The 23143-nt window shown below is 39.6% G+C and overlaps 1 protein-coding gene across 3 annotated transcripts in view; it reads right to left on the minus strand.

The window, feature by feature from the left end:
• Positions 1–23143, minus strand: part of ROBO1 (roundabout guidance receptor 1) — a 1017416-nt gene that overhangs the window by 504223 nt on the left and 490050 nt on the right. For all 3 annotated transcript variants that reach the window (XM_037906016.2, XM_037906009.2, XM_043538384.1), the window contains exon 3: positions 11219–11302. In XM_037906016.2, coding sequence (XP_037761944.1) covers positions 11219–11302 — 84 coding nt within the window. The remainder of the gene's footprint in view (positions 1–11218; positions 11303–23143) is intronic.

Raw genomic sequence — 23143 nt, forward strand, 5'->3', positions numbered from 1 at the left:
GACACAGCACTTTCTACAGTCATCTGTGAGACCCACGGTAGAGTCTATCAGCATTTGAACACACAGTTCAAGGAATATGCTAACACTGCCATTTCAAATAGCATCAGTTTGATACAAATTCTTAGCCTAAATTTTAATCACACAGCTCAAAATTAATGTAGCATGATTTTTTTCCCCTGCCAGATGGAAGGCTCAGTCCTTCTCCCATTGATGTCAGTGGCAGAAGTCCTGAGCAGGCCCAGAGAGCTCAACTTTAAGTCATGTTTGGCAAATTATTTGTTGCTAAAAATACCTTAATAGAACACAAGTTTTGTTTTTTTCACCCTGAGATAACTGGCTCACAATATGGCAGAAGAATGTGTAAAAAGCAAAATCTAATTACTCATATTTAAAAATTGTAACTCAACCAATACTAAAGCTAATTTGCAGAAGAGTTGTAGTGATTTCAAGATTTGCCTGCTCTCATTAGTTTTAATGGTGTATTAAAAATGAGGATTTGCCACAGATGATCAGTTTTTAGCTAGCAAATTTGCACACTCTTTTACATGATTTTTTCCCCTGCCCTGTGTCAGTATTAATCTGCAGGCTAACCAAAACCTTGTTTTTTAATCTTCCTTTGTAAGTATAGATGTGTCAACCGCAACAGTTCAGAATTTGGGTTAAAGCTCAGTTCAGTTCTCACTAGTGTCCCAAAACAATACTGAGCTACCACTCTCCTCCACAACATTCCCTGCAACTCTCTGCCTCAGGCTCACACGTGCTTTGGATCCGACCCGCAAGATTACCCCCTGTAATGCTGCAGGCCCCGCGCTGCTCTCAGAAGCAGCTGGCACCAAGTCCCTGGGGCTCCAGGGGGCAGCGGGGGCAGCAGGGGCAGAGGGCTTCGTGCGTTGCCCTTGCCTCCAGGCACTGCCCCCTGCAGCTCCCATTGGCCGGGAATGGGGAATTGTGGCCAATGGGAGCTTCGGGGGAGGTACCTGGAGGTGTGGCAAGGGCAGCACAGGGATGTGGTGCCTGATGCTTCCTGGAGTGGCGCACCGTGGGGCCAGGGCAGGCAGGCAGAGAGCCTGCCCTGGCCCTGGTGCGCGCTGCTGCCACCCCAGAGCCACTTTAGGTAAATGGCACCAGGCCGGAGCCCAAACCGCTCCTGCACCCTGCCCCCCAACTCCCTTCCCTAAGCCCCCTGCCTGCACCTCGCACCCCAACTCCCTGCCCTGAGCCCCCTGTCGCACCCTGCACCGCAACTACCTGCCCTGAGCCTCCTGTCGCATCCCACACCTCTCCTGTACCGCAACCCCCTGCCCTGAGCTCCCTCCCGCAGTCCGCACCCCTCCTATACCCCTGCCCTGAGCCTCCTCCTGCACCCCGCACCCCTCCTGCACCCAGCCCCCTCATACACCCCACACCCCTCCTCTTCCCCAATCCCTTGCCCTGAGCCCGTTCCTGCACACCGCACCCCCCACACACACGCCCCACACTCCCTCCTGCACCCCAAACAATGGGACCAAGAATGATTTGCTTGTCCTTGTGCATTTAAGCCTCTAAAGCACTTAGGGGCAGATATGCCATGAAAGGAGGAAGAAACTCCTGGACATGCTCCAAAGATATGCAAAATGGAGTAGAAGCCATTGAGCTCTTTCATAACCCCCAAGTGGACAGAGCAGAAAACAGTAAGTGTAAGAAGCCAGGGTTGGTTGGACCTCCCCTGTGTGTTTCTGGGAGAGAACATTTTTGAACAACAGAAGATTTGGTTTAAAATTGTTCTAAGTATGAGAAAAGTTTTGGACCAGGGTCTTATTTTTTCCTGACCTGTTAATCTGTCCCAACTTGTAAGACCTTTATTACCCAAGGTATGCTGAACTTTTAGCCTGATATTGTCTGCTCTTGATAAGCTAGAAAACTAGCTCACAAAGATAAAGTACTGAAATGAAGCGATCATTATGGTGGTGCAGCTGTTAACAATATGTGGAGGTTAATCTTGCTTTTAAAGAAGAAGAATGCACACCTGTACTTTGGCGTATGCTTCTTTGTGAGCACGGAGACCTCTCCATTAGGATGGCAAAACTTTCCTTTGGGCTGATTGGCTTGTGCACCCTGAGGACACATACTTGAGGTTAAAAAATTTCCATCAGGTGGCTGTTTGAGGAGAAGAATTGTGAATGTGAAGAACAAATAATTAATTTTATGCACCTCATTTTCAGCTCATTTCTTCTTTTTCCCCTAATTATAAACCAAAAAATATGTAAAAATGATTGCAGTGATACTTGTTACAGTGACATTAATTACACCTTTAAAATATGCAATGCTATATTTGGGAATTTTTGTTTTGCTTCTTGTGTGTGTACCATCTGGCCCTTTTTGATGATGTTATGGATATAATCTCATCGAAAAGTAATTCTTACTAAAGCCAGAACAATAATTAAAATAGTAGAACCAATTTTATTATTCATGCATATCTGAACTTCGTATAAAAAATACAAATGGCAAATTTTGCATAAAAGTACAGTCATCCAGTGAGGAATTTCAGATGCTCACCAACAGAGAATTGTGTTTACAATGGGGATTTTGGGGGGTATTGTAGACAGCATTCTCATTATTCCCAGGAGTTCCTACAGTACTCATTCAAAGAAAATTTGGCATCTGCTTTGATAATATGTATGCAGTGTGGTTGTAGCTGTGTCAATCCCAGAATATTAGAGAGACAAGGTGGTTGAGGTAACAAGAGAAGTTGGTCCAATAAAATATATTACCTCATCCACCTTGCTCCCTCAATTTAATAGCAGTCAGTCTAAAATGTGTTTCTGTAAATAAACAAAGTTATTGAAAAATGATTTTAAAGCCTCCTTTGGGTGCCTTTTGATGTTCATGGTGCATTCAGAAAAGGGGCCCCCCAATGGATAGACAACAGATGTCTGAATGTTTCATTCGTGCAGCTGCAGAAGTGCACCACAGGATATCTCAGAGACAGGGAGCATGCATCACTTGTGGCACTAGAGATCCTCCACCAAAGCCCAGTGAAGTGAACAGAAAGACTCTCATTGACTTCACTGGGCTTTGGTTCAGGCCCTACATGAGCTAAAAAGTGCACATACAAATGCTGTAGTGCTCTGTGTTATGAAGGAGGAAGCTATTGAACATGAAAATTGTTTTCTAGGTACAAAAATGCAGATATTTATTGGTACCATAACGATTAGTTTCAGCCAACATCAAACAAAATTTATTTTTATGATTTTTCTCCATTGGTGTAACGAGCACTTGTAAAGCACTTGACACATATGTTATGACTGAACGCATTTCATTGGTAGATCAAGATGTTAATTTTTTTTTTTAGGGCAATACTTTTTTGCATGGTGTGCAGAAAGCCTTAACTATCTGAAAGAAAGGGGAGGTGTTACGCTATAAAACATTTTCTTCTTGTTCTCAGGAATAGATGTTTCCTTCCTTAGGGGCACTTTTACTTATGGGAAGTCAAATATTGAATTGAATTGAATACCATGATTATTCATGATTGGAATGCTAACAAGTAAGAGCACAGAGGCTGCCAAAACTGTAAGGACCTTTCTGGTGATTTTGCATGACATGGAGGACAGAGATACGTTGTTGATAGACAAGAGCAGAGGAGATTTTTTTTTAAAGTGAGCATCATAGTATCTATCCATTCCTAGATTTAAAGTGCACATGCACTCTGAGAGGTAACTTTGAGACACTGGTATCATAAAGTGCTATGTTCATTATATCAATGACTCCTGATCACATTTGCTCAGCTAACAAGTTTAAAAAAGAGAAAGAAAAAACAAATGTTCTGCCAGCCCTAAAAACTTACCCTGAGATCCAAAAGCCAAGCCAGGTTCTTTCTAGCTCATTCATCATTACCAGTAATAGCGATTCTGTAATTTAACTTAGTTAACGATTCTAACATCCAAGTCAGGGACAAATCAGTTCACTTCCTCATACCTATATTGACTCTGCAGCATTAACAGGTGTAACAGATATTAACTTTTCTTTACGCTGTTGGATATGACATACAGGATACAAATTCCAAATATGACGTCAGATTACTAGAACTATTGATAAGCTAAAAAGATCTTTGTTTTGTTACCTGCTTGCTCCATGCCAGAACTTCTCCATCTGAGGACATCAGAAAAACATCCACCACAACCATAACATAAGATTGTGACTTTAGGTGTGGAATAAGGAAATGAACCAAAAAGAAGAATGTTCTGTGCACAAATATGGTCACTCATTGGACCTTGTCTTCACTGAGCCTTGCTTCCTCACTGACCTCTCTCTCACTGATTTCTTCTCGGATCTCTGTCGGTATTGTATGCACACACCGTCCAGGCCTTCACCTTTCTTATTCTTTCCATCAATTTCCCCAAGTTCTTAGCCCCTTCTCTCCACCCCTCCCAAATCAAGGACTGAATATCTAAATCCATACAGTCCTTCATTCATTGACTTCTTTGCCCCTCACTCCTCTCCCAAAGTCCACCCAACCACATTCCAGTACTGCCTCATATCCATTTTCCCTGCTTGTGCATGCTTCCAGGGACCATGCTAGCTTCCAACACAGAAAAAGTCATCCTCTCTTTTTTCCACTCTGCAATCTACCTTGCAAAATAGTTATTCTTCCCTTCTTCCCTACTGAATCCAATGCCTTTCTCCAGGCCTCTTCTCCTTCCACTCTCTCTTTGCCTGGGGTCTTGCTCACTTCTTCAAAGAGAATATGGCAAGAAATAATCTGCACCAAACTTTGCCTAACATACTCTCTTGTTTTTTCCCTGTCACTAATCTTAATATTTTATATACTCTCTTCCAGTTTCTTAGAGATGCTGCAGAATGTAAACCCTTTCTTCCCCTTTAGAGGGGAGCAAGGGACTCTGTGGATTAACTACCCCTATACTGACCTAACACAGGAAAAAGGGAAAAGAGAGTATGGAGAATTTCCCTGTTTTCCAAAGACAAGAATTACAATAGATTCTCACTCCTGGAAGTTAAAGATCTCAAGCAAAATCTCCTTGACTGACTCAATGTGTTTAAAAAATGTCCTTTTCAAAACAGGTGGACAATATAGCACTCATCCTGACCCAAGTAAAATCACTGGTGTGGAGTGGCGTGCCTCAGAAAGTACAAATGGCTAAGAAGGGAGCAGATATTTTTCATTAAATATCATTCCTCAAGAAGTGACAATGGAGACCTGCCGTCTTTGCTAATGCTGATATTAAGCTATTGATAATGAATTAAGAATAGGCCTCCTGACCACTGAGTGGCCAGGGGAAGGGAGAGAATGCAGCCCACCCACTTTCAATAGCAAGGAGACAAGGCAAAGTGAGAAAAAGGAAGGGACACATAGCAATCCTTTGAAACACAAAAGGGAGGGAAAACAAGTGGCTGAATTTGGGTTGTACTACAAGGAAGTTGTGAAATCAGGGTTAAATAACTCCATGCTAAATAAGAATGTTTGGAAAGTTTCTTTTTAAAAAAAAAAACATCTGTCTAATGAGGATTAGTGAACCTTATCTGAAAATGAATGACTGCATATAGTGTTAATGTAACAGGTCATCATACCAGTCCCTCTAACACAAGCTATAGTCTGTGAACTGTTAAATGATCCCCAATATTTTTATCACAGCTGATTAAACAGGAAATATGCTACTTCCTGGTATATAAGGCACAAGCATACTTTAATAACACACTACACTGCAATACTAGAAATTGCTTCACAGCCATTTATTAGACGGAGAAAATAATCTAGGCTTATACTATTTTGAGTATGGTCCTTCTCCCCCGCAAAATAATAGGCAATAGTTACTAATGAGTGTCATTGTTGACATCCATCTTTGCTGCTTTTGACACCAATCACTGATCATACGCTTTTCTTCTTGAAATCTTATCCTCACTCATGGTTCATGAATTTCCTTTTATTTCACTGATGTTTCTTCAGCATCTTGTTTAGTGGATTTTCCTCATACCTCCTCTGCTTTTCAGTGGGAAATCCAGAGGGCTCCATCCTTGTCCCCTTTTTTGACGCCCTCTGGCTCCATGTGATGTTATTCAGAAACATGCTTTTATGCTGATGACTCTCCACTCTAGACATTGTCCAAATCAAAATCTTATCTTGTCTCTCTGACATCTCCTCAGGGGTTACCTTCAGCTCAACATAAACAAGCTGCGCTGTGACTCTTTTCCTGATCACTGAGGATAATGCCACCTTCCTCCCAGTCACTCAAGCCCGTAACCCAGGCATCAGCTTTGATTCCACAGTCTTTCTAGACCCACACAGTGAGGCTGTGTCCAAGCCTTGTTACTGTTTCCTGCACCACACCTCTGAGACGTAGCCTCTTTAATATCCACAAGCTAAAATATTCATCCAGGCCCTCATTATCAGTCTGTTGCAGAGTCTCTTTCTGAATCCAGGTCTCGTACTTTGAAGTTTAGCCACTAAGCTAAGGGGCATTCTGGGGTGGGCCACTCTCAATCTGTCTTGCTGAAACTGTTCCACTTTGTATAAATAAATATTTATTGTTGCAGGGATGTTCCCCCTCCCACCAGTCTTCCTTTCTCTCTGTCTCCCTCTAAATAGTTAATTATTTATACAAAGTAGAACAGCTGCAATAGGAGAGATTGAGTGAAACCCACACCAGAATAGCCAGTTGGTTAGGAGTGGGGAGACTTGGTTTAAGTCCCTGTTCCCGAGCAGGGAGGGATTCAAACCTGGGTCTGCCACCTCCTAGCTGAGTGCTCTAACCACTGGGCTCTGGATTATAAGTGGGGCACTACCATTCCCTCCTCTTTGGTTTTGTGAATGATGTCTGAGGATATGTCTACCTAGGGATAAAAGCCCCGCAGCATGGCCATGGCTGGCCTGGGTCAGCTGTCTTCGGCTCATAGGACTAAGAATTGTTGTGTAGACATTTAGGCTCATGCTGGAGCCTGAGCTCTGGACCTACCGCCCCCATGTAAACATACCTTTAGTTCCTTTGTGAATCTAATCCTTTGTTTCCACATTTCCTTTGCTTTTATTTTTTTAAAATAGTTACAAATGCCCAAAAACAAAGTGAAACCTTTTTTCAAACCAAAACAATTTTTACCAGACTTCAATTCACAAAAAAAATTGGTTTTGGTTTAATTTGAAAGAATTATTTCTGACTTCTCAGAATTGCCAGAGAACTGAAAAAATCAGTGTTCACACAGCTGTGTCAGATTCAACACTAGTCTTCTGCCTCTTACCCTATGAGCTAGCTACTAGACTCTGCTGCCTTTCTTATTGTACAATACTTGGCCTAATTAATGCTTTGCATATAAGAGCTGAGGTTGAAGGAGACTTGTTGACCTTACAAAAGATTCGTTTACTGATTTATCATCGACATGCAAACTGAATTCTCTTGTCTTAGTGTAGTCTGTCCCCCAACTCTGGATATTGCTTTACCAAATGTAAAAGGTGTGACTTTAATCCCTGGCTCCTTTAAAACAAGAACAAAAAAAATCTTCAAAAGTACTTTAAACTTTAGTGTTTGCCAAAATGTGTTTTCAAAAAATATGTCTGGGAATAGACACGCTTGGATTCCCCTACAAGAGTTTGCTCTGTCTCCATTTCTAAAAAAAAAAGTACTCTGAACAAGATATTCACCAGGGTAATTAACTTATCCTGCTGCCATTGGAGTTAATGACACAACTCCAATGAATTTTAATAGGAACATGGCCAGGCACTTTATAATTTATATAATATATATAAACATCCCCCTTAAGTGCAATATGTAAGAGCTGCATATCCTCACCCTGAAATGCTGTATTCTGGAAAGAGAAACAAAGGTCAAGGAAAATGACAAAACCCTAACCTACCACTTGATCACTTGCAAACAGCAAGAATGCTTTGCCTGTTTACCCCCAGAGTTGAACTGATATGGGGATAGATGGTGTGACACTGTCAGTGGCTGAATCATTTCTACTGACATTCCACCAAAGCCTGACTGTGGAAACCTTCAGGATCTGCTGCAAGATGCATCTGGTCAACTTGACATTTTTGCTGGCTGGGAGATTTGCTGATCGTGTAAGATAGTCGCTGCTCAGTAAATTAGTTGGAATTTAATTATCCGTGAGTGGGGATTTGTGTAAATTTCTGGTAATTATATGTGGTTAAGAGTATTGATTTTGCTTTGTTTTGTTTCCATAAACATACTACATGAACAAACAATAACCCAATAAATAATAGAACAAACCTTGTTTTATCCAAATGGGACGGAGGGAATGGAATTTCTTTGGATGATTTTAGTTTCAGGTAAATGGAAGACTTTTCAGTACACATGGTACTGTTTAGCTCAGTTTTGGATATGGAATTTTTCAGGTAAGAGAGATCATGGCAAATGACCCTTTCAAACTTCTGTAGAATTTAGTAGAAAATAACTTTTTCTGTTGAATTCTATAGGATGCCCCCCAAAAAAAAAAAAAAAAAAAAAAAAACCTAGAGAAGGGATATCTTTTTCTATTATAAGGCTTTGAGTCTAATTTCTATAGAACAGTATTACATTTCTATATCTAGCAGCTTTCTGCCTAATAAATTCTATAGGGCTTTTCCATAAAGAGAAGCGTGCCGGTACAACGGTGTTGAATATGGGATAAGACAGAAACAGCAATCAGTTATTATAATACCTTTAAACTTGAAAATCTTTACCCTCCTCCCAGGGGCATGCACAAGGTGGGGGAGCAAGCAGGGGCATGTACCCCTCCAATAATCAGCCTCCTCCGGGGAGAATGAGCTCCTCTTGCCCCAGGGGAAACTGACTGTTCCTCTGGTCCCAGGGCCACAGTGAAGAGAGTGAGCTTCTCCAGTGCCAGGGCTGCAGGGGGGTATAGAATCCAAAAGCCATCACATTTTTATTCCTGGGCATGACCCTGCCTTCTCCCTGCCAAAAAAATCCCCCCTTCTGTACCTTTTGTTGTCTGCCTGGATTATATACATGATTGTGTCTTTATACCTCTCAGTGAAATCCCCACAAAAATATGTCTTTGTGATTAAGACACTGGACTGGGATTCCAGAGATCTGTCTTTCAATCTTGGCTCTGTCAGTTTTCCAGTATGCTCTTGGGCAAGTCACTCAGTCTCTTGGTGGGAGGTTCCTATCTACAAAATGGAGAAATATTTCTCTATCTCATGGGATTGCAGTGAGGCTAAAACAATTAATGTTTGTGAGGTGTTTGGATACCATGGTAATGGGAGCTGTATAAAAAGTACTTAAATAGTTGGCCCAATAATAATTCTTTGCAACGACATGTTCCATCTGCTAATGTGATGTGCAGGCCATGGCTTGAAAGTATTGATGAATATAATGTCACATATAATAGAAAGCAGTAATAATTAGCAATATTTTGCTATTATTTGATACAATTCATCATGGAAGCTCAGTGTTTTACACATAAGTATACATATCTCTGTAGAATAATCATTATTTCATCTGTTTTGCAGGTTGGGAAACTGAGGAATAGAGAGGTTGAGGACCATAATTTTAAAGGCACATATGCACTTAACTCTTATTGGAATCAAGGCGAGTTAGGGATCTAAGTACCTTTTTCAAATCTGTCTAACCCATGACGCAGAGAAAGGCAGTGGCAGACCCAGAAACAGAACCCAGGAATTGCAATTCCCAGTCCTGTGCTCTAGCTACTAAACAGCATTATTTCCCTGAAGAAACATGCACTTAAAATAAGTGTAAAATATTATTTAAGATATATTCATTATGCCTGAATACTTTATACTGCTGCCCACTATGCTCTGAATTTTCAGAGTAGATTAGCACAATGTGATTTAGCGAAGGTGTATCTACTCAGGAACATTTGCAGGGTGCAAACATGCCTTCAAATATGCACATCCACCAATCATGAATGGAGAAATAATAGTATCCTGCAGGGTATAATGGTATAATAGAATGGAAAACCTGTAAGGATGTTCAAGCCATTCTATGTGCTTTTATTTAGTTTAGTTTCTGCACCTTCAGGAGATTAGTGGCTAATTATATTGCCTCACTTTTTCCCTTTTTCAGAAGGAAATATTTCAGAAAGGAACACAAGAGGTTTTACAAAGCTAGCTTTACATCTAATATTGCCAGGCACAGGTGATTGCTAGGGACAGGTAATGCAAGCAGTAATCATTGTAAGTGTTGTATAAATAGATTTGAAGGTTTATTATTGATAGTATATTATTCTCTCTTTCTTCCCCCCACATTGCCCTCTGTGTGTCCTGTACAGATCAAGTTTTATTTTAAAATATTTGAGTCACCTTTTTTTTAGTTACCTAACTACAAGCCAAGTGTACAAGGTAAGACACTTCAGTATTAGTCCATCCCTAAACACAGTTAAATGTATAACTCACTCATTTTCCCATCCTCCCTTCCCAACCCAAGAGTGAAATGCAAATAATAAACACACATCTGATTTTCACATTTTTCACATAATAATTTAGGATTGGATTCTGCCATCCTGACTAACGCTGAGTAATCCAAGAGCAATCCAAGTGAGTCAGAATTAGAGCAACTCTGCGTTTACACCACTGTAGCTGATCTAAAATCTGGCTCCACAGGACTACTCTGAAATAAGGCACCATTCAGTGCGAATAAGGATGGCAGAATTGGACCCTTCAGTGATTTCTGCTGCACTGCACTCAATGGTGCTACTTTATCTTTTGCCTTCCTGACCTGACCGACAGACATATTTCTTTAAAGGTTAAGTAGTTATGCAAAACAAAAGTCAGAGAAACTTCTCTAATCATCAGGTTATTTTTTTTTTCGATTTCAGTATATTTTGTTGCTGTTTATAACAAGTAAACACACGGAGAAAGAGCATCAGTCTGCAGAGCAAATTATTCGGGGATGAACTCTTTTTGTGGATAAACTCTTTTTGTCATGCAATAGTTTACACAATTTGTAAGAGATTTCTGCTCCATTCCCTCCCCCTGCCCCATCCCCAGTAATACAAAGGATTGCAAATGTATAAACAATCTGAACCTACTGAAAGAAAAAAAGGAGTGAAGGCAGTTGTCTTCTGTATGTAAACAGCATTGTTATATCCAAACATTATCTGCAGAGTGGTATGAATGCTGATGTTCTATGATGATGATAGCTCAGTAGCAGAGATGGTTAAAGAATTGCATACAGGTGGCAATGGAAGATGCAGGTGGGAAAGTGTGAGCAATATGAACTATTAATATTTTTGGAAAGATAAACTCTACCTGTGTAGCCCAGCGAATTGTCATCATTATCAGAGGTGGGAAGTGGCGTCCCGCTGTCGTTCCCCCTCTCTAGGTCATCAGAGTCTGTCGGAAATAACACCAGAGCTGCTGATGGGGTCACAGTAGTAACAGTAGTTGCCATTTCCATCAAAACATGTCCAGATACAAATAAATCCACATATGACAGAAAGACACACAGTGACAACACACCGAATACTTTATCCTTCCACAACCTGTGTTGTGTCAAACACTCTAACAGCTTCAGTAACATTGCTTTTAGTTACCAAATTCCCTTTCTGTTCTGTTTCCTTATTCCCCTAGTTTAATCCTTTTACTGCACCTTTTTCTCTTACTTCACAGCTTGTGAAGTGCTCAGTCTACACTCTGAGAAACAGCCAGCACAGCCTGTGGTGAGCATATGGGGAAGAGTAGGCAGGGTGATTGAATGCTAGCATTGCTAATTTTCTACCTTATTGTTAATCAAAGCTATTGACTGTGATCACTCCCCATCATTGCTGCATCTCCTGGAAATTAGGGACTCAGGGGACTTTACCTCTTTGGAAGGGGGTGGGGAGGAGAGACAGTGCCTTGTCAAACAGGGGGGAGGGTTAATATAAGTACCATACCTACTCTGGAGGAGAGGGCAGGGGCCAGATCTCATCTATGAAAAGGCAACAGTTTATCATCATAAGAAAGATACATTTCCTAGACTGAAAGGCACTTGAAAGAAACACTCAATTTCAATGACGTGGAAAAAAAAAATCCCAAACCAGAGAAATCACATTTTAATACTTCGTAAGATAAATCAGTAGTCTGAAATTTCATGACACAAGGTATAATAATAATGAAGAGTCAAAACAGAAGGAATAAAAAGAATCACACAAGCTCTGAAAACAAAACCACACAGCATAGTGGTTTGGCAGTACACAAAGGAATTCTCTACTTTATCAATATCATTATATCACATCTTTATGTACAATTCCATGATACAGAATGTTAAATGGCATGCAGGTTTATTTCTATTCTCTTGATATAAATAGCAAATTGAGAAGTATTAGGAATGGCTAAAAGTAATGACATATTGAATATGTTGCTGTTTATAAGTGGAGCCAGATCTGGAATACAATCAGTGAATACTGTACTTGGAATATCACTAGTACAGTAGAAAGTATGTCTGACTATTGACTTACTGTTCTCTTCTGTGTTCTACTGTAAGTACTTGTTGACAGGTGTATCATAATTACCTAAGTATTTTAAAGACCTTGAACAAGAATAACATTTCTTACCATTAACATACTTCCTGGATTATTACAGTCAGCAGATATTAAAGTTTGTCATATAATAAGATTGAAACAGTTAATTTAAAAATTATATTTCTATCTAAAAATTTTGCTGATGTTACAAGAAAACACCTATGATCCCTAAACCAGAAATATGTTAGTAAAAATACTTTCTCTGTTTTCTCAGGATGTTTACTTTGTTCATTTGATATCACGTCTTAAAAAACCATGTCTCTGCTATGCAATGAAAACAGATACTCAATTTCTTCTTGAAAAGATCCTGATAAGCAACAGATGATGAAAAAAAAAAATCTTGAAAAATGAAATTGAAGACAAACTATTTAAGGGTACTCCATCAGACTTTTTTAAAATTAATCAATTAAAATATTGTCATTTTTAAACAGCTGTAGTGGAAATAAATAATTAAATAAAACTTGTTTTAACAACAGATGCAAAAGGCAAAATATGTTCATTTATTGATCCATTCATCTTTGCTGGCTCAGTAATGACCCATGTCAAGTGTACACTTAAAATCTGCTCAGAAAGTGGCAGCGCAGTGAGAGCATCAAAATTTTACTACTCCAGGTTCTTCACTTATTACATGCAGGGGTTGATGAGGTCAGAGTTTTACATTATAGCCATAAAGAACAATAGGATGGGACTTTTTGATGAACTAAGAGGCAGAGATTCCACGCCTATGGTACCTGCTCAGGCAAAAAGCTGCACCCAGCTAAAAAACAAAAAATAAACACATACTGTGATTTGACACAGCCAACCTGCTGATATTCCTTTCACTTCAATAATTGTTTCTTGGAGATTTATCCAACGCAGTCATCTTAGGATTTGTGATATTAAAAGAAGTGGGTGATGGACGGCTGGCTACTATTCAGCTATAGGGTAGGTATGTTTCAATTTAGCACTCATCTTTATATGGAAAAACAATATAATTAAACCACTTTTTTCCCATTCTAGGAGGACATATGGTATGTCAGACTATTAAAAATGGGCAGTAATAAACATTACATGCTAATTCTTAAGCTAACATTTTTAAACTAATGTGAGTTCAATTAGGTGCCTAAGTAAAAGCAGTCTGACGTTCAGAGGTGCTGAGCATTGAATGAACCAAAGGGGAGAGATGGGGGCCCACCCCTTCTAATAACCAGGCTAACATTATTTAGGGGCATTACTTTAGTCATACATATTTGAAAATGTTGCCCTCAGTCGTCTATCTTCACCAGTGGAAGTGAGTGGGTTAGGCGTTCTTTTCTAGTTATACCAGAAAAAAACAATGTGGTATTTAGCAGATTTTTTAATGATTAGACCATCACCATTCATAATGAATGAACATTATTGAATTAATGAACAAGAATGAACATTATTCATCATCCCATTTTTTGTGAAATGCGAGCTTTTTGACTCAATCACAAAGAACATGGTATTTCAACCAACACATTGGAGATTACTGTATGTCAGTGGTTCTCAAACTTCTTCCGTCGCTTGTGCAGGGAAAGCCCCTGGCGGGCTGGGCCAGTTTGTTTACCTGCCACGTCTGCAGGTTCGGCCGATCGCGGCTCCCAGTGGCTGCGGTTTGCTGCTCCAGGCCAATGGGAGCTGCTGGAAGCGGCGGCCAGTACATCCCTCAGCCTGTGCTGTTTCCAGCAGCTCCCATTAGCCTGGAGCAGCGAACCACGGCCACTGGGAGCCACGATCGGCTGAACCTACAGATGCGGCAGGTAAACAAACCGGCCCGGCCCGCCAGGGGCTTTCCCTGCACAAGCGGCGGAACAAGTTTGGGAACCACTGCTGTATGGTCTTTGCGCAGGAATGATGATCAGTGAAGTTCAGTTCCAGGTGTGGTTGAATTCTACCATTTTCAGTTCACTGAAGGTAAGATCCCCCCCAGTGCAGAAGAGCTTTACTGTTCTGTGTGCTATACTTCAATGATCTGCTGAAGATATATTTACTTAGTTGAACAGTTAGGCCGTGATCAGGTATTAAGCCAACATTCTGATGTTACAGGGAGTAGCTGTAGGGGCCGGGTAGTAAGGAAGAGGCACATTCATTCTCTCCCAGCTACCTGCTCTATTGCTCAGCTGCTGGTTTCCATTCATCCTCAGTGCCAGTTACTGACAGACCCTTTTCTCCTTGTTCCTTCTCACTGAAAGCACAAAACCCTTATGCTGCTGCCCATCTTCCGCCTCTCCCTCATCCCAATACCAATCATGTCCTGCCTCCTCAGGTGTCATGTATTGTGATACGTACAGCAGGGCCATTTCTAAGATTGGCCCCAAGACTGGGCTGAGGTGGGAGGGCTTATAGGGAAGCTCAGTTCACAAAGGGTAGCCATCATTCATTACAATAAGCAGTAATACCTTAAGAATTGTATCTATTGCTCTAAATACAAATTGACGTCTAATTTAGCTTGAGCTGAATATTACTCACATTTAGGCATATATCAAAATTAAGCATTTGGGTGCATCCCAAGCTTATTTTTATGTAAAACAATTTCGATATCTGAGTTCAATTATCACCTGTTATTCACTTTATAATTAACATAGATGTTAGCAATGTACTGTAAAACATGGCAGAAAGCAATGCCATTTTAGTCATTGCTTCACAATACACATTATTTCAAGATGCATGACTACATTTACCAAACAAATCAGTTTTTGTCCACACTTTCCATCACTATATGCTAGCTTGCACAGTAGATAAAAGTTAAAAAATAACATTTTTTTTTGTGAATGGAGAGATTTTAAATATCAGTAGTATCGATAAGCCCCCTGTAATGAAAAGGGTATACTAAAATTTCACTAAACGCATGGCTTCATTTTACTTCGTATGAAGTTTTTTTTTTAGTTTCTTTTCAGCATCTAGAATTTATTTATTTATTGTAGAGTTTTGTTATCATTATCAAGCTTGCTCTACAAAATTTCTGGGCAACAGTATTAATTGACATTTTGAAGATGACCATTAATAAAAGATTAGGCAAAAGCAAATTAATATAAATTACTATCAATATTAGAACTGTGTTCTACAAATTGGATCAATTCACATTGATTCCTTCCTACTAATCTAGAGGAATGCAGGGAAGAGGCATGAGAAAAAGTGCATTAAGTACATCAAACTGAGACATGTATGAGGAATTACCAAAGTATCATATATTTCTGTTTCATTTTGTAATGGTAAGGTTATGACACAAAACAAAGAGGTTAACATAAAACCCAAACTCTGTTTATAACCCAGTTTCACCTAAAAATATTGGTCTAGTTCGTGATGCACTCGCCATATTAATTAACCGTGCTGACATAGTATTAAACGTTGATTTACAAAAGAAGTTCAGTTGTTCCAAAAGATACTATTATAATTTGTCAGATCCTGAGCTGGTGTAAATTGTCATAGCTCCATAGACTTCAACAGTTTTCACCAGCTGGAGGATTTGCCTCTATGTGGAAGCTTCCTCCCTGCATGTTTACACTGTTTGGATTGCATCCTTTTCTAAGATGTATCTGAAATGGTGTCTTCGGGACAGGGAAAGGGAGGTTGGGCACTACTGAAATATACATAAAGCAACAAATCAACTTTACAAACACCTAAAGTGAACATTGTCTATCAGCTCAGCAGTACATTTCTCAAAATTGTGTGGATGTGTATGCCTGTAAACACAGTTACAGGAAAGTTATCGAACAGACACAACAGCCAATTTTCAGATGAGGATTGATTGGTTTAATGCAGTAAAAGACTTAGGACAAGATTGCTCAACATAGCTCCACTGAAGGCAATAGAGCTAGGCTGATATATACTGGATGAGGATCTGGCCCATTAAAACAGTACATGCCACCAAAGCCAAAGCTTTTTAACAGATTTAATATTTAGTTTTTAGAAAACAAGATTACGACGTGTGAAGAAAATCCTGCTAGGGTGGAGACGATTTTAAACTCCTTTCCCTCTTTATTTTAATTTCACATTATAATACAAGCCAAAGATTTTAAATTAATTACAAACGAAGGGGAAGTTTCCAGTTATGCTAATGCATGTTTTCAGCAAGCTATCCCTTTGCATCCAATTTTTTAAATACAAATATAATGGCTAATTGTAGGCGACAGCAGCTTCATTATATACTCACCAGGTACTTACTTGTGCAGCATCAGTTATATTTCTTCTGGAAACAAATTCTTTATTATGCACTCTAAAATTCTACAAGTTCACGTTTTATTTGCAAACAATTGGCATGGAGAGGAACACTGTAAACATTTAATTATACAGCAAATATTTCAGATAGAAGGATTTAAATTGCAACACTTGGTGATATATTGGGCACTGCTTTAAACATGAATTGCAGGAACACTCCGTGATATCTTCTAACCTATTTAATTGTCACTTTAATCTTCCCTACCCCTTGACTTCTCTTAGCTGTTCTCCCCAGCCCTTTACACTGGCATTCACCAGTCTTAGATCTCATGTGCTCTACATCTGCCACCATTTCTTTCTCTTCCAGACAAAACTGGAGGTAACAGCAATTCCAGCTAATTAAGTGGTGCTTGAAGTTAGTTAACAGGTGGTGGCCCCAGCTGCTTTAGTTGCATGGGTAGATAGACCCCCTTTGCTATCCTACATAAGGCACCGTGATTAATTAGGACAAGGAACCATGTGTTAGGGATGGACAAACAGATTTATAACAGCATTTCCTTCTCTAAGACAAACAAAATTTCTTCAAAGATACAAAATAAATAGGCTACTTGGTGATGTGCATGATAACCATCTAGATTATGTGCAGATTATGTCATATGCATAACAAATAGTTTGTGTGGTTTTTTAATTTTACTATTTTGGCTGTTAATACAACAAAACAAGCTCTCTATCCTACCTCAGGATTTTTTAACATTACCTAAAATCACCTTATATTACATATATTTTAAATGATAATTCCCTCAGTAATCAAAATGATTGGTAATGACAGTTAAATAATACCAGTTACAGCCTATGTACTCTGGAAGGGTGCTATGCAAGCTTCCCCCTACTCCTTTCATCAGGTGCACCGCAATTCTGATCAGTCACACTTGTCTTGTTCCTGCAACCATGACTCAAGTCTCCTGCCATCAAACGGACTGCTCCTGTGATTAAGGGCTATAGGAGTGAGTCCATTTCTACTACTTTAGCCATGTGTTGTCGTTGCAAAGTTGCATTATGTGACTGTTTTGTTATGTGGTTAAGTACCCACTAAAGGGCAAGATGGAATCAAGTTCAGTTTCTCTTAACATAATGCATGACTTGAACCAAAGTCTTCATAGATGAACTATTGCTGAATCTACTCTCCCACTTAACCATCCCTCGCTCAGTTTTTTATACAGTTAAGCAAGCTCTTTTTTCGTCACGTGTAATTAGAAAAACCTATGAACTTCCCGTTATATATGGTATTGTTTACAGACAGCTAATGAAAATATCTGTCCTGATTCAACACTCCATGACACTGGATTTTCACCAGAGTGACTCTAGAATAAAACAAATATAAAAATAAAGTGTTGACTCACACACACATATACATTGCAAAAGTTGTGAAAGTTAGACAGTGTCATAGATTAATTATATTAATGGAAGGAAAATGATTGGGTGGTTCCAAATAAAATGAAAATGAACATTTTGGGTGATGTTCCCTTCCACAGAAACATGTTTGTGCATAAGCCAAGCGTGACTGATAAATAAGAACATAAGAGCTGCCATATGGGGTCAGACCATGTACTAACTTGTCCAGTATCCTGTCTCTGACAGTGGATCATACCAGAGCTTCAGGGGGAGTGTGCAGAACAGGAAAGTTATGAAGTGATCCGCTCCTGGCTTCCGCTCCTGGCTTCCACTCCTGGCTTCTGTAAGTCAAAGCTTTAGGATTGCCCTGAGTATAGGCTGCCAATTAATTTCATTGATTGACCCCTGTTTTTTGTATTATGTGTATGGGTAAATAACACTTCTCTATTCACTTTTTCTATGCTATTCATGATTTTATACTACTCAATCATATCCCCCTTAGTCATCTCTTATTTAAGCTGCACGGCCCCAATCTGTTTAGTCTCATTTTGTATGGAAGCTGTTCCACACCTTTGATCATGTTTGTTTCCCTTCTGTGAACCTCTTCCCAGTTCCACTCTATTCTTTTTGAGACGGGGAGACAATAACTGAACACAGTGTGGGCACACTGGGATTAATATAGTGGCATTATGATCATTTCTGTCTTATTCTCTCTTTCTTTCCTGATAGTCCCTAACTTATTGTTAAGCCTTCTCTGACCATTGCTGCACACTGAGCAGAAGTTTCCAGGGAACGATCCATGGTGACTCCAAGATCTCTTCCTAAATAGCTAATTTAGAACCCATCATCGTATATGTATAGTTGGGATTACTTTTTTCAATGTGCGTTATTTTGCACTTATCTACACTGAATTTCATCTGCCATTTTGTTGCCCAGTCATCCAGTTTTGTGAGATCTCTATAACTCTTTGTAGACTGCTTTGGACTTAACTTTCTTGAATAACTTCGTATCATCTGCAAACATTGCCAGTCCACTGTTCACCCCTTTTCCAGATCATTAATGAATATATTGAAAAGTACAGGTCTCAGTACAGATGCTTGGGGAACCCCACTGGTCAACTCTCTCCATTGTGAAAACTGACTTATTCCTACCCTTTGTTTCCTATCTTTCAACCAGATACTGGCCCATGAGAGGACCTTCCCTCTTACCCTGTGGCTGCATAGTTCCCGTAAGAGCCTTTAGTGTGGGACCTTGTCAAAGAGCTTCTGAAAATCCAAGTATACTATACCAACTGGATCGACCTTATCCTCATGTTTGTTGAGTCCCTCAAATAATTCTAATAGAGTGGCGAGGCATGACTGCCCTTTACAAAAGCTGTAACAAACAAATCATGTTCATTTATGTGTTTGATAATTCTGTTCTTTACTATAGGTTCTACCAATTTGCCCAGTATTGAAGTTACAGGCTTATGAGCCTGTAATTGCCACAATCTCCTCTGGAACCCTTTTAAAAAAATGGTGTTAATTAGCTTCCTTGGAGTCATCTGGTATGGGGTCTGATTTGAGTGATAGGTTACATATGACAATTAGTTGTTCTACAATTTCATATTTGAGTTCCTTCAGAACTCTTGGATGAATACCATCTGGTTCTGGTGACTTATTACTGTTTCATTTATGAATTTGCTCTGAAACCTTTTCTGTTGACACATCAATTTGGGACAGTACTTCATTTCAAAGGGTGCTACCATAGAGGTCCTAGATTTGAATCTCTTACCTACCAGCCTAAATTTGGCTTCCAATCCAATATACCTGCTGGAAAATCTGTGCAAAATCGTTAGAAACTGAAGCCACTCTTCAGCATACACCTCTGACCACCTTCGTCCCTCTAGTAACACAGTTCCATTTGGAGCCATGTTGCCATCAATTATGGCCTCAATGTTAGTATCCCATCCCTATCTCCAAGAGGGGCTGCAGGCATGGAGGAGAGTTTCTGCTAGTTCTACTATATGAATTTCTTCTGGGCAATATGCTAGATTCAGTGGCTGCTCCTCAATGTCTACTTTCCACTCCACATTCAGAATGTCCCCAGAGGCCTACAGAGTCCCAGCTTTGTAGATATCACACAGAGATGAGTAGACAGAGCAGACAGTAGAAGGACCTCTTCCCTCTTTTATAGATTTGGGGTCTTTTATGCATTCTTTTGCTCTCTGCTCCCCCTTTCCCTCACATAGCTGAGAGAGGAGCATGTGGGCCTTTAAGTGGACAAGACTTATCTTTCCAAGATATAAAAATGATTTGCAAATTAACTGAGAGCTTTGAATTCATTCACAGGACTCAATCCAGTACCTAAGAGAAAAGTAACTTAATGCATTCCTGCAGTGTAACAATTCTAAAGTGAGCACTGCAAACTAAAGGCAAAGAGTGCTGCCGACAAACATCCAAACTGATGCCTCACTAAGAGCAAGTCAGTCACGTATGGACTGTATCAGTAAATCACAACCATGAGTAGATTCACAGTAAGCCACAAGAACATGTCAATTCAAAAGCTGGAGTATCCTAACGCTTCCTGTGACGCTTCCAAAACAGTGAATTACTTAGAGCTATCCAGTGATTCTCACATTTAGTGCAAAACTGTGTATCCACACAAAGCACCCACATTCTTAATGTAGGAAGCCGTGGTAATTGCTGCTGAAAGGCTCTTTGTCTCCTGTTATTAATAGGGCTTGTCTTCACATACAGCACTACAGCCTCATAGCTGCACCGGTGCAGCTGTGCCACTGTAGCGCTGTATGCGAAGACGCTACTATGCTGACAGGAGAGCTTCCGCTGTCAGTGTAGTTAATCCACCCCCCAAGAGGCAGTAGCTATGTTGATGGGAGAAGCTCTCCCATCAACATAGCACTATCTACTCGCGAGACTTAGGCCAGTATAACTACATGGATTTGTCACACCCTTGAGCGACGTAATTGTACCGACACAGTCTGTAGTGTAGACCTGGCCACAGTGTTTCTTTCTACAAGACTCTTCTTAAAAGCAAAGGTTTTTATATGCTATAGTAAGATATATGCTATAAATGAGGACTTTTTAATGACATTTATTTGAGAGAGGAGCAATTTTATACTTCATGTGTTTACCTGAACAGTTGGCTGGCTGGTAAAAGTCAGATCCCTTATACAATAAATTATTGGACATATACGCATTTGTTGGTAAAATTCTATATGAGGCTGAAGTCCTCTCTCTACAAGTCATCAAAATGCTTACATTGTGCATATTCAGAATTCTATTAGTGAAGCTGCAGATGCTTCAGGGAAATGGGAGGAAGAGAGACTAATGAAGAATTAGCAATAATCATCTAGGCCGTGACGAAACCGATACATATATCTCAACCAACTTAAAAGCCACAAGCCTTAACTTGTAACGATTCATACAAATGGTAGTAAGTTCATGTAATACTTCATAGCAGTTCCATAGCATCTTTCATTTCAAGATCTCATTTCTTAGTGAGATTAATGTGAACCTCAAAAGAAAGCACAGGGTCAAAAATTACTCCAAGTTTATGAACTCAAACAGCAGGAAGAATAAAGTCACAATGAAATGAAAAAGCCAAGGAAAAGAACAATCAATAACTGTTCTATCTCGTCAGAATTCAAGCTCTACAAAATTAATATCAGATAGGCAATCATGCAACACAGCAAGATGCATTCAGGATTTACTGGGAACTACAAATATCTCTGGGTATTGTCAATTTGTAATATTGTGTAACCTGAACATGGGAATTATTAGCCAGAGGCAGTAATTTCAAAACTAAATGGATTCCTCAGTAGATCTATGGAAACCCCAGAAATTATTAGAGCACCATTCAAAGACAAAGCCCAAAACAATAAAGTATGAACATTTGAAAAATGATATGGTTTAAACCACACAAGGATACCAAGAGAACAATACAGGTGTTCAGTTAATGTGCACACACACACAAAAAACCATCAAAAATTGATGGCTAAAAGTATGAAGCATGTTAGACATGGTCAAGAATACTAACTAAATCAAAGCCTGGACTGCAAACTTGCAGAGGACAATGTGCACCCACAGAATCGTCATAAGCACACTGGAGCCTCTCAGACGTGGTGTCAGATAATGTGTCCCTCATTTTTGTAATAAAAACATATTTATTTTTTGTGCTGCTGGATGTAGGGCAGGTAAGCAATGAATGGAAGAAGGTAGATATGCTGCCATTATTTTGAAGTGTAGCATTGGAGGGGTTATTAATTAGAGACCAATAAATCAGAGTTCTAAGCCAAGAAGAATATTGGAATTATTTATTAGAGATGAAGGAGTGCATTATTTAAGTGAAATGGAAGCACAGACAACTCCCCAGTACAGGCTCACTAAGAATACATGGTGTCAAAGAGAGCTGATAAATTTCTGTGGAGAATCTATCAAAATATAGTGATGGTACTAGCAGATATGATGTTCCTCGAATTCAAGCATAATTTTGGACAGGAAATTAAAAGGGACAGAACTTGGACAAAATTGGAGGAATTTCTTTAGCAAGCCCCATTTTTCTGTTTGTTTTCACTTCTGTTTATTGTGTCACTGCAACAATCATCAATCATGGTTAAAATCAGCCATCTTAAAACAAGGAATAAGAAATAATTCTATCATTAACAGTACTAGAAGTCACATCCATATATATCACATGTACTGTGCCTAGCCTGATGGGTCCCAACTTCATTAGGGCATCTATGCTCTATTGTAATATAAATGATAAAACAACATTCCTTCAGCAACAATCAGAACAAGGATGATTACCACAATTAGCATAAGAGTCCCAGTTTTGAACCCTAAGCACTTATAGTTAGGCACCTAAATCTGACTTTACATGCTCAAGTGAATATAGGTACCAAATAACCTTTTAGGGTATTCAGCTGCTCACTTGGGACCTGCAATCAGATATAGGTGCCAAAATTGGAAAATTTGGTTTGCTGTGATTCTCCACTTGACTTAAAAACTAAATAAACATATAAGTGGAAAAGAAACCACAGAAGACGAAATCATTGATAAGAGGAGGAGCAACACCAGATCTATACACTGATGCTACTGATTGTCACTATTAAAAATAGCTA

The sequence above is a fragment of the Chelonia mydas genome, chromosome 1, assembly GCF_015237465.2.
Source record: "Chelonia mydas isolate rCheMyd1 chromosome 1, rCheMyd1.pri.v2, whole genome shotgun sequence".
Lineage (NCBI taxonomy): Eukaryota > Metazoa > Chordata > Testudines > Cheloniidae > Chelonia > Chelonia mydas.